This window comes from Protomyctophum bolini, assembly GCF_963924005.1.
Source record: "Protomyctophum bolini genome assembly, chromosome: 8".
In the NCBI taxonomy this organism is placed as follows: Eukaryota; Metazoa; Chordata; class Actinopteri; order Myctophiformes; family Myctophidae; genus Protomyctophum; species Protomyctophum bolini.
In genome coordinates this window covers 13329745-13342166 of record NC_137869.1, presented here as the reverse complement: position 1 = coordinate 13342166, position 12422 = coordinate 13329745, and the positions used below count along the sequence as shown (strand labels likewise).

General features: G+C 39.7%; 1 protein-coding gene and 1 long non-coding RNA gene across 3 annotated transcripts; both read right to left on the bottom strand.

Moving 5' to 3' along the window:
- Positions 1-388: 388 nt before the first annotated feature.
- On the bottom strand, positions 389-6169 carry tor3a (torsin family 3, member A). Its single transcript, XM_080769721.1, has 6 exons — positions 5943-6169; positions 5641-5763; positions 5158-5423; positions 4248-4423; positions 3833-3957; positions 389-2312 (listed from the first exon to the last, which is right to left on the bottom strand). The coding sequence occupies exons 1-6, from the start codon at positions 6103-6105 to the stop codon at positions 2065-2067; spliced, it is 1101 nt and encodes a 366-aa protein (XP_080625847.1). The 5' UTR covers positions 6106-6169; the 3' UTR covers positions 389-2064.
- A 607-nt stretch (positions 6170-6776) lies between these two features.
- LOC308320532 lies at positions 6777-12028 on the bottom strand. Of its 2 annotated transcripts, none has more exons than XR_013964542.1 (14): positions 12011-12028; positions 11496-11531; positions 10582-10656; positions 10370-10411; positions 10148-10181; positions 9910-9964; positions 9548-9602; positions 9341-9370; positions 9094-9147; positions 8850-8901; positions 8423-8465; positions 8218-8243; positions 7601-7655; positions 6777-6907 (listed from the first exon to the last, which is right to left on the bottom strand). It is a non-coding gene; the product is annotated as an uncharacterized lncRNA (long non-coding RNA). The 2 variants fall into 2 exon arrangements; XR_013964543.1 differs by having other exon boundaries at positions 9552-9602.
- Between the last annotated feature and the right edge of the window lie 394 nt (positions 12029-12422).

The following is a 12422-nucleotide window of genomic DNA, read 5'->3' as shown; positions in this document are numbered from 1 at the left end:
TTTTAATTAGAAATAGCAGACATGCTTTCCACAGAGGTTATATGGTTATGGCCAATAAGGGGAGACCACGCTTTTGCTCGATTCACTCCCCAGAAAAGATGATGGCTGCAGGCTGAGTGTGACATTAGAGTGTGTATCAACCATAAATTAATTAATGTTAATTTATGCAATTGATGGAAGTATCTGCTTCAGATTAAACATTTAATCAGTCAATAATTTCATTTTCAAACATCTTAACTGTTCACTTGACATGTTTTATTTCCCTCCGAACTTCAATCTTCTATTTATTTGACTGATTGAGCCCCAGCGCATCTGATAAATCAGTCTCAGAACAATTCAGCATCATAATTAATTCAGACTAATACAGACGTGTGTTGCCTATTATAGGCTACTTTATGGGAGAGGGTGACAGAGAGTCAGAGACACAAAGAAAATCTAATTAGATTTCTAATTAGAGCAAATCAAAGCTAAATCAAATAAACTGTACCAAAAATGATAGACAGACACAGATGATGGTCTGAATATAGCCTATTTATAAAAATTGATATATGCGAGAAGACCAAAGAATGATTTAAAACACTGTTATTAAAACATACATAAATAAAACATTTGAGGTTAAAATGGAATCATTCCTCTTGTTCAAGTTTTCTCTCTTTTTATGACACATTCTGCATCAGACAGTGCTTGTACGATAACTCCACAGCATATTTCTTTCCCATATCACAATTAACATGCCAAGTTGGCATGAATCTGCTCTATATAATATGCATGTGCACGACTCCACAAAAAGGCATATAAAATATGAGGCAAGTTAACAAACATATGATGCAAGATAACAAATAGTATACATTTGGTACAGTTATGTAGCAAATAAGATAATATACAACCAAAGACAATTTTAGACATGCAAAATACTAAAATGTTACTTTTGACCTTGTTTAAACATAAAACAGTGCATTTCAGATATTAATTGAGGTTAGAGGACAACACAATTGTGTGTGTCATGATGGAAATGCACTTAACTCTTTGATAGTGTACAAATGGAACCAAAATGTCCATTTGGTTACATTTGTACACTCTCAGAGTGAACAACACTCAGGATGTTACTGTTAAGGTGGCCTCTTACAGTAGCTGATTTATTTCAATCTGAAATCACCACATACTACAGGATAATCGGGCCCGATTATTTTATCCGATTACTTTATGCAGGACACACTACACGGTTTTAAAACTCGGGCGCAGCGCACCCAAGGATTTTCGGCCCAGAGGGAGTGGAGAGGAGAGGGGAGGGGAGGAGACGAGGAGAGGGGGGTTGCGGGGGCAGAGCAAATATCAAACATTCTTGATGTTGATCGGGCCGATCCCGATCGCGCTGTGAGCGGCCCCGAGCAGATCGGAGGGATTACGATTGGATCTTTTATACACTCACACTTGACGATAATTTATGCCCGAGAATCCCCGAGCGTCAAAAATGCCCGATTATCAGCTAGTGTAAGGCCACCTTTAGTGAGTGGACCACTCAGGATGTGAGTTAAATGAACGTTAACTGAACTCGTTTTTAGAAAACGTTTTTAAAATCAATGTTGCCTCTCTGTCTCGGCAGTGCATAGGTTTTTTGTAGACAGATGAGACAAGGGGCCATGCTCTTCTGCAACAGTGTTCATGTCTGCAAGAGGACACATGCTGTTTTTCTCAGTAATATTGAAACTTCCCAGCCGCTATAGGCTTTCTCCAACCTACACAGTAAAAGCGGGGGTGTTACTTAAACTCTGAGAGTAGAAAACACATTCACACTACGTCTGTGTTAAAGTAGCCTCAGTACCCAGGCTTTTATTTTCATTCGCAGTGTTAAAGTAACTCCCCATATTTGATTCTGTGTAGGGAACTGGACAGACACATTGTATGTGTGTCTTTTGTTGTGGTGAAGGGTGTGGTTGGACGCATATGTCTGTGGGTGTGCTGTGAGGGGGGGGGGGGGGGGGTACTGAGAGAAGAGTAGGCCTTCCTCATCTGTGGCGCTGTGTGCAGATTGGCTGGCTAGTAATACAAGATCTACCTCTCTGTCTAGGGAAGAAAGAAATTGATCCTCTGGGGTATGGACTTGCATCCCTGGGCTGAGAACAGCCTCTCCTCCTTGGGTACATAAAGCATTGCTTTAGCCACTTCGTCCAGTGTACCCTCATCTGCCTCAAGACCTCGTGCAGTGTAGGCATCGTGTGCGCACAGCTTAATGTGACGATACTCCAGTGGCAGAAATGGCACAAAGAAGTCTATCAGGTGACCTGACATTAGCTCACTCTGAGAGAATCCACCTGCACAGGAAACAGTTATGCATAGAAAATCTCAGACCAAACAACAGGTGTGTAAATACAGTGTAATAATAACCAAGACATTCCAAGGTAGCCTGGGCAGCATTCCTTTTCGGGTTTATGATCCGGTCGGGAGCGGATGCTATCATTATGTCATGTTGTAGTCATTGTTTTGTAGTCATCAGGCCGGAATCCTCAATCTGGAACTTCCTTTCCCTCAAACCGATTTTTCCCAATAAAAGGAGCAGGCTATGAGAGAACAAGACACGCTTTTATTGTTATTCTTCTGGTTTGAGGGAAAGGAAGTTTCAGATTGATGGCTGATCTGATGACTACAAAACAATGACTACAACATGACGTAACGATATAATCTGCTCCCAACCGGATCACACAGCAATTTTGTAACACAGACCAGGTTTTCCTCCGAGGTGGAAAACCTGGTGACGCGAGGTTAAAAATATTTTTAAGGGGCACTAGCCCCTCCTATGCCCAGCTTTGTGTGTCTGTGTGTACCACATTCCATGCTCAGTGGCTATGAATGGAATGTGATGTATGATGATAAGAGCACCCTCACTTCACACAAGTGTGATTTCTTTTAAATAATCAACCCTCCAGATGGTGACAGTATTTTGATAATAGAGAATCATGTCTCTAACTCTCTATATTAATATGTTTAAGACCCCCCGCTTGTGAACCCACATGTAACAGCTGGGCTCCCTTGTGGATCTTTGATTGATTGATTGAATACTTTATTGAAAATATATTTCAAAAGGATAAATTCACAAGAAAGCTGTTAGGCTTGTTTCCATTGTGGTCCTCTTGGGGAAAGGGGAAGGGGAGCAACAGACAATAAACGGTACAATACAGGCAAAAACAGGAGGCAAAAAACAAACAAAACAAAAAAACAAGAAACAGGACAAAATGCATATAAACTGACCAATAAAACTGGATTTCTAGTCTTTTTCCCCTTACTTTTTTTCTTTTTTCATTTATGCCATTTATCTATTCTACACTATATTTACACTATGTTTTCGGCCAACCATCTTTTTAATGTGGATTTAAAGATATCAAAGGAACTGGTCACCTTGAGGCTGGAAGGCAAACCATTCCACTGAACTGCTGCCAAGTACAGGAATGATGTTTTTCCCATATTGTTATGAAAAAGGCAGGGTTTAAAATCAGTAGGGCTCCCTCTGGTGTAGTGCCTGTGAGTATCACTAACTGTTGAAAAATAGTCATATCTCTAACATCATATTGATGATGAAGTCAGTCTTTGCAAGAAGTGATGATGAAGTCACAAGTCAGAGTCAGTCAGAGAGTCATTTGTAGGACGCCATGCCATAATGACAATTAAATCGCTTGTATTCAACATTTATATGAATTTATCTCTATATTTATATGAAGTTATCGATAACATCATCACAAGACGTCAGTCATCTCCAAATTTGAGCACGGTTTCAGCCTGATCTGAGCTCCATTGACTAATGCTATAATATTAAAATGTAAACAAAACAAAAATGTACCTTGGGAATCCATGGTTTCAGCTCGGAGCCGATGTTCTAGGTCTTCCATGCCAATGTCCTCGCGGTTCTGACCAGAGTGCCAAAAATCCAATGCGACATCATTGATTATTGCTCCACCTATGTTACTGATGAGAGAACAAACATTGCATTGGTTGTTGATGTTTGAGGCATGTAGGTTTGCCCACTAAATCTCATACCTATAATAACTGACTTTCATATGGATTGCAAAACCGTGAGATAAAAAAATATAAAATAATAAAAATAAAATAAAAGGCATGCAGTGAGTAGAAAGAAATTATACTATTATTAGTGAGGACCGATATATGGAGATAAGCTTGTAAAACTTGTGTTCCTTCAAGTGTCAAATATACATTTCACTTTCGGGACTTGTATGGTACCTGCAGTTCAGTTTTACCTGAGGAAGAGGAAGATGGCTCTACGGTAGCTGACTCCATCTACATTGTCATAGTGATCCATGTACGGTTTGATGGCATCAATGAGGCCCGGATGGAGCTTCTCAGCTTCGTCAAAGATAAAGAGAGTCTGAGGGCAGCGCAAGACCATGTCCCGGATAGCCTCTCTCAGTTGGCCCTGGGAAGAGGGAATTAAGAGTCCTTAACATTTATATTTCTATAGGTTAGGAGGAGGATTAGGCATCCTGTGAGGTTATTTAGCCCCAATTTGAGGTGTTTACTGACAGACATTAACTTTAGGCCTGCAAGTGCTGCAACTATCTTCTCATTTTACTATTTCAATAATACATTTTTGAGAAGCATAAAAACTAAATCAATCAATAAATAAATACCAGTTAAAAAAAATGTATGCTCCATTTCATTATTGTTCCTTTAATATTTTTCTTTTTTTCACCCAGGAACCAAGCACTGTGAAGTTCACATTTGTAGTTTTATCGTATTTATTTAAAAGGCTACTCTATATCCTGTATAATCTTGATTGAGTCGTGAACTGTGTCAACATCATTTTGAAATCCAGTGCAAAGATGATGTAAAATGTGGTGTACATAGGTCATAGCGTAGGTGCCCCGCTCTAATACCTAGTTGGAAGAATGCCTGCCTGGTTGACCAGTTCCAAAAAAGATGAAACCCTTCTCTACACAGGGCATACAGTGTACAGGGCCAATATTTAATCTGAAGCATTAATTTATATAGCCTAACAACAAGTATCCATGACCATAATCATTCACATGCAAGGCCACAATAGGCTACTCTATTCGAAAACATTCTGATCAGAAAACAGTTCCATAGAACAAATTCCACATGGTTCTCTGGCATGGACTGATCATCTCTATGCCAACTGGGCTGTCTCACCTTGTACGAGTCCACCAGCCTGGCATGCGGGAAGTGGAAGGGGGCGATAAACAGGCGCACACATTCACTCTTCACCCCGTCTCGGTACAGGTTGTCAGCCAAAATCCGGGCAACAAAGTTCTTGCCCGTGCCAGACCAACCGTGGAAAGAGAGGGTGAGAGGCTTATTGGACTCTGGGTTGTCAACAAAACCTTGGACAGCCTTCAGAACCACAGCCTGAGCTAGGTGCTGCCCATGGAGCTTCAACTGCAGGTCACTGGCAAGGCCTGCATGTGCACATTAAATTGAAATACACACACACACACACACACACACACACAAACAAACCGTAATTTGAATTATGCAAAAGTCTAAACGTGCGTTTAATAATATTTAGAGCACATGCCTGATGCCCAATTAAAAAAATAAAATGAAGACGATTCGTCATTCGGGCATGATAAACTGGGAAAATACATGCAAAAAATATGTAGCCTAATCAGATACCTGTGATATTGTTAGTTATCCTGCAGTCCCCAGAATCACAGCACTGAACCAGGCTGCAATACCATTGATGAAGAAGGCTAATGTAGTCCTGAGGAAATCCTGCCCAAAGCTCCCGTGTAGGAACTGATAATCATTTACAATAAGCATTGTCAGATCGGGTAGTAGAACACAAACAGTATAGCATGGCTACAATACATTAGAGTGCACGCTGGTGTGCGTTAGCCAACGTTCATTTTAAGGGAATAATAAACGAGGCCAGCCGGTAAAGCCGAATATTATATGACCGTGTTCAAAATTCCTACCTTGTTGAGTAGCATCATCTTGATTTGGCTGACACTCCCCCTCCCATATATTACAGTAGATATAATTGAAATAGTATGTGGACGCGTTCGAAATGCTGTCAAATTGAAAGAAGTCTGCCTTTGTGGACACAGCCAAAAGTACAGGTACAAATAAGAGAAACATCGGTGATGCGGCCAATGTGTCCGTGAATGAAATGCAGAGTAGCCCAATTACTACGCTATGTCATTGTCCAGTCTCCTATCCATTTAAACGGCCTACGCGTTCTATTCTAGGACAAGCTCATAATGAGTGATTCCAGAGGCTCCATAGTGTTTGCGTCACATCCGGTCTATAGCAGTCGCTGATCTGGTAGTGGTTCCCAAGGTGGGGTACGGGGACCCAGGGTTCCCCAATGGGTGTGTAGGAGGGGGATTACCGGTATACAAACAATCGGAAACATTTGATCAATGTGGAGGTGCCTGGCAGTTTTCCCCCTTTCTGATGGCCACAGCCAGAACCCGTTCTAGTAACCTCACCAGAAATTCCAAAGACAGTTACCATTCTTAAAGCCGTCAGTCACAATATTAAACTCCTGAATAGAAATAAAGCCCCAAGGCAAAGCCTAGTTTTAGACTTTCAGTAATCATGGAACCACCAAGGATTAAAATCACATTGTAGGTTTGAGCAACATGGCTGAGATCTGACAAGGAAAATCTAAGCAATCATAGATACTAAAAGTTTCATAGTGAGCTCAAGCAGTAAGGTTGAAACTTTACACATTTGTTTTAAACTACACCAAGCTTCAGACATGTAGTAAGACCAAAGGAACTGTCAAAAAGTAAGCAAGTATTCAATCAAGTGCATAGGTTTTTATTTTCATGCATTCCTTCTGTACAGCACTTAGTTGAGCAGCTATATTATGTTTTGTTGGCACAACACCACTGCAAGGCACATACAAAGACTTCAGGAATCCCCAGACAGCAACCTGATGAGACAAGACAAAGAATGATCATTAACTAGCAACATGTAGCCAACACTGTACTGTAGTCTTTACATTTTCTACACAACCTCAGAATTATGGAACAGTAGTATAATCAAGGAATTCATTTGGCAGAATCTTGTCATCATAGGTTGCATAGGATTAAGTAGTTAAGTGGTTCCTGAACAAGTACCCAGAGCAAAACAAGCCTAATTTCATGTGTTAACTTTTGTTTAGGGATCTTCAAGATTGGGTATGCTTAGTGTAGTCAAGTTTATAGAGGGCAGTTAACCCATAAGTGTGACCCAAACTCCTGGATTCAGAGCTTTTTTGGCCTTTCTAGAGAACGCTTTGTGTAGGCTTCAATTTGTGATATTGTATTTGGGTGTTTCAATATATGTGTAGAGGTTGTTGGGTCTGTATAAGTGTCATGTAGTGGTTGTTGTGTCTGAAAAAAATGCTTTTATATAACTGAAGTGTATTGTGAGTCATGTCTCCAGCTCTTCTCCTGCCTAACTCAACTTAGAAAATGCTGTACAATAGTAGTTATGTCAAGCTGTTTTTCTGTTTCTTTTTTATGCATGTTTTGTTTCTTTCTTCCGTTTTTGTTTTCATTGATTCGTATGTTTTACTGTTGTTCGATTGTTCATTATTATTTGGTGTAAAAAAAAAAAGAAACGTTGAACAAAAAAAGCTTACCATGTCATTCCAAATTCCAGTCACCTTCATGAATACCCCCAGAGACAGCAGTAACCTGATGAGATTGCAAAGATGGATCAGTAACTAGCAACATTTAGCAACATGTAACAGTCTTTACATTTTAAACAAAACCTCAGAAAAATATGGAACGGTAGGAGTATAATCATGGAATTCATTTGGCAGAATCTTGTCATCATAGGTTTAATTGAGACAGAGCATCATGCAGCTAGTGACTCCTGAACAAATACCCATGATGTATTGAATATCAAGATCCAAACTAAACTCACTCCACGGCGGCTTGGACTCGAGGTCCCACTTCGTAGGCAAATGGTGTCACTCTGCGGGCAGCCTATGAAGCATGCCAAGCTAGGGGTCCTAATCGGCGCTAGAGCAAAGCCACCCAATTTCATTTAGTGTTAAGGTTCAGTTTAAGATTGGGTATGTCTAGTGTAGTCAAGTTTAATTATATGGGAATGGGAGTGCAGTAAACAGTGTAGATCCAAACTATTGGATCTAGAGCTTATAGAAAATGGGTACTTGTACAAGAGCCACAAACGAATGAACAGGCTCTTTTGGCTATGCCATTCAAAGGCAAAGGCTTTTCATGTAAAGCTTACCATATGTCAATCCAGATTCCAGTCACCTGAAGGGAATAAACAGCAAGTTAGAAAATATTACCAATATATAAAAGAGGAATTCAGTCTACAAAGGTTACTCAGTAAATCCATTATCCACACATTGATGTTCAGGTCAGACATTTGTAAAAACATCACTGAACCCATATAAAGCCATGACTCAATTTGATTCAATTTAGTGTCTTACCTCAAAAGTTGTGCCATTCCAGACAGCCAAAATGTTGCCATTCCTGAAGAAAAGGTAGACATTAGAAAAGGCTGCAGATGTTGCACTCAAACTCATACCAGTACCGACCACTTCAGCTAGAGCTAATATTACACTGACTCCATGGTTTGGTCAGCATGTACTTTATCATCACATAGGTCAGATGAAAAACTTTAGAGCATGTACATCAGTACTCACATGGCCAGGCCATGTCCTCACAATACTGTATGTCTAAAGTATGATACATACTTATATTGGATTCTTTAACTAGAATGAGGGCAGCTGGGAAAAAGATTTGTAACCCAATTTATATGAGTTAATAGAATTTTATGTTTTTATCTCATACCCAGCCATGCTAGGAAAAGATCCAATATAACCTGTTCTGAGACATGCACTACAGACTACTCACTTGGATGTTCTGGTATCCTCTACATCTTTCACAGTGCAATGGAATTGCACATCTGAAAAGTCAAAACGGGAGTAAAATATTAGCATTCTTAATTTTAAAGAATTATTAATGTATACACTCTAGATACAATCTAGATCAGTTAATAAAAGATAAATGTCCTCAAATGGATCAGAGACCTGATTCTGAATCATCACATCAAGATTGTCAAAGAAAAATAACTGGGTGCTTAAATGGCTATACTTACCAAAACTGAAAACAACCTCTGTGGGAGAGTCGCAAATCACATTTCACCAACATCCTATAAAATAAATTTTCCATTAAACATGGTGCAGTTCAATTCATATGTATTAATTTCTATAGACAGGATTTTGATACTATCAGATAGGAGCGAAAGACTTTAGCTGCTTGTTCATCACAATTATCAGCTGAACTATGCAATCATCATTGTATCAAGAAATTAGTTTCAAGCACTTTAAAGTGATAATACCTACCAAAAGGCATATCTGGGGAGCTTCAGAATCCTGTAACAAATTTGACAATCAATACAGTGCAGTGATCATCAACTGGCTAACATAGACAGGATTGATACATCAGATAGGAGCGAAAGACTTAAGCTAATTGTTCATCACAGATGTCAGCTGAACTATGCGATCATCATCGTATCATGCATCAACACCCTACAGTTGTAAATTCAAAACTGACCTTCATATAAGCCGGAGTCCTTGACTTTTAACTGGGGAGCCAGTCACCAGTCTAAAGAGGAAAGAAAAGAAAATTAGCTTTGCATCCAATTAACCATGTACTGCATGCATGCTTGTTTTAGTAGAGGCTATCAGAATGGTTGGCGTTTCCTCAGCAATAGTCAGATGTCCCTACCAACACTTATATTCATCATTTAAGCATGGATAATCGTTGCAATTGTTGTAGGCCTATGGGCATTAGCCTGTTGGCTAGTTAAGGTTAGTGGGTGAGTCTTGCATTTAAATGCATGCCTCAGGAACCCAGACGTTTTTATTTCCAGGGAGACATGCAAGATCAGCTATAGGCAAATTAGCATTACCTGGGGAAATTACTGCCAAGCTTCACTTGACAAGTCATCATTCCTAGACAGTCATCTGCGAAATGAAACCAAAATGTTTGGTAAGAATTACACAAAAAAGTAACATGCAAGAGTTTTGTAGCATCTACTGCCATCAGGAAAACAAACATCTTTCATAATTTTCAGAGAGATTCCCATTGTTTTAACAAATCATCATTGACAGTTTAAGTACAGGCCAAAGATACAATATCCTCATTACCTGTTTTGGATGCTTCAGCACTTATGGTTAGATTCTGTAAAAAAGCATAACCGGTTAACTGAATAACACCTTACTTAGCGATCACTTAAGTCACAACTTAAGTGCCTCAGAATCTGAGAAATTAGTGGAAAAGTTTCATCATCTTTGTCAAGAGTAGCAAATAATTGTCATCATTGTAGCACAGACAGTTTTACCATATTGTGACTATCAAGTAATGCATACCGTAAACCATGAGTCTCCTCACATCTTCAATCTCTCCAATACCTATTAAGGAAACTTGTTTAGTAAACAATGATGGATACTGGTAAATTAGACATCCAAGTAAAGTCTCAGTATATAATTAGTCAGATATCACATCTGTCCACTACTCTTATATATGAATTCATCATAGACTTCAGTGTTGGAAGTTGAGCCATCATTTATTAGTCATGTACCTGTGTAGATTCCATGACTTGCATGCGCTTCTGTGACGATTCTTTGACTTGCATGTGCTGTGCAAGATGTTAAACCTGACAAGAAATTGCACAATTAGTGATGAGACAAGACTGTAGATTTAAGGAGGTGGTAAGTTAGACATCCAAGTAAAGTCTCAGTATATAATTAGTCAGCTATCACATCTGTCCACTACTCTTATATATGAATTCATCATCGACTTCAGTGTTGGAAGACTAGCCATCATTTATAGATCAAGATGGTAAACCAAACACGAAATTGCACAATTAGTGTAACCACACTAGTGACAACCATACTGTAGATTTAAGGAGGGTTAGGTTGAGTTTATAAAACTTTATTTTCTACAGTTTTGAAATTCAGGTTAATGACCTGCATGCAAAAATCACTTTAGTATGTTTAGGGGATGGCATCTTGCTCTCAGACCAGCCTCTCCTCTGTAGTGGGAATATAAAGAACGTTTTACCTAATACAAAGACGGATTGTGTAATTAGAAAGCCTACTTTCCTTAGTGGACGCACTCTTGGCACACACGTACTTTTTGACCAGAAAGATTGTTTTTCCACGGGGAGGGGGCGTTTTACTTACTCCACTGCGGCCTCTACCGATATTGCTACGGGAAAAACCTCATAGGAAATATTTTCCAGTCCAGTTAAAACAATGCCCTTCTGGACAAAAAGTTGATATTATACATGTGGTGGGGGGACCAGAGTGCATCCACTAAGGAAAGTAGGTTTTCTAATTAGTCTTTGTATTGGTGAGTAGGTAAAACGTGCTTTATATTCCCGCTACAGAAGAGAGGCTGGTCTGCATTTCATGCGAGAGCTAGACGCCATAGGTCCCATGGCCAGAATTAGCATTAGGGCTATGGACCAGAGCTAACTTTAGGGTCGCTTACCTCAAGACCGCATCCATCTCGTTGTCAATTGCAGGCCTTAAAAACAAAAAGGTAAAAACACACTTAGACAAATCCGTAAAACCACAACTATATACCGGTAGTCAAGACATATGCATGACCACGTTAAGGTACGTAAGCTTTTAGAATATTGCTCCATGCGATCAGAATGGTTGGCGTTTCCTCAACAATAGTCAGATGTCCCTACCAACACGTATATTCATCATTAAGAGCATGGTAAACTGGTGCAATGGTTACTGTATGTGTATGAGCCATTCAGTCATTAGCTTGATAGCTAGTTGACGAAGTGTGTTGGAAACACGTGGTGAAGCAGGCCTGCTAACGCTAGTACAAACATTAAACCGGTTTACAATTACAAACCGGCACGCACCTTAACAGTGACGCACGGCACAGGATAAGTAATCACTAAACACATTAAATATGTACACAAAAAACAATCAATCGTTCCTAAACGGGTTAACGCTCGAAATCGTGCAAGGAAGACACGTATATCATACCTTATAGAACAAGCAGAGAGGGGAAGAGGAGGATGTTCCGGGGCGGATGGTGTTTATATAGGGGAGCCGCATAGCCTTATGGGAAAGGGCGGTCCTACTTTCTCTGATACATCTCTATGGATACATCCTTAGATGCAGCTACTGATTACGCGCACCAACTTGAGAGCGTAAAAATAAGTACAATAACATGTTAAACAATTTGAACACATTTGAATATGAAAATATTAAATGTCATGCAGTGTAACCTTTTAGAGTGTAACAGAAGTTCTGCCGGATGCCGTGGGGAGTTCTTCCGGATTGAATGGCAGCCATGGCATGACCGGTACAGACATCTGTAGTTCTCTGGGAATTTACTTTTTTGATACGACAATCCGAAAAGGGTGCTCTTCAGTCATGTCTTCTCTTCTGTCTT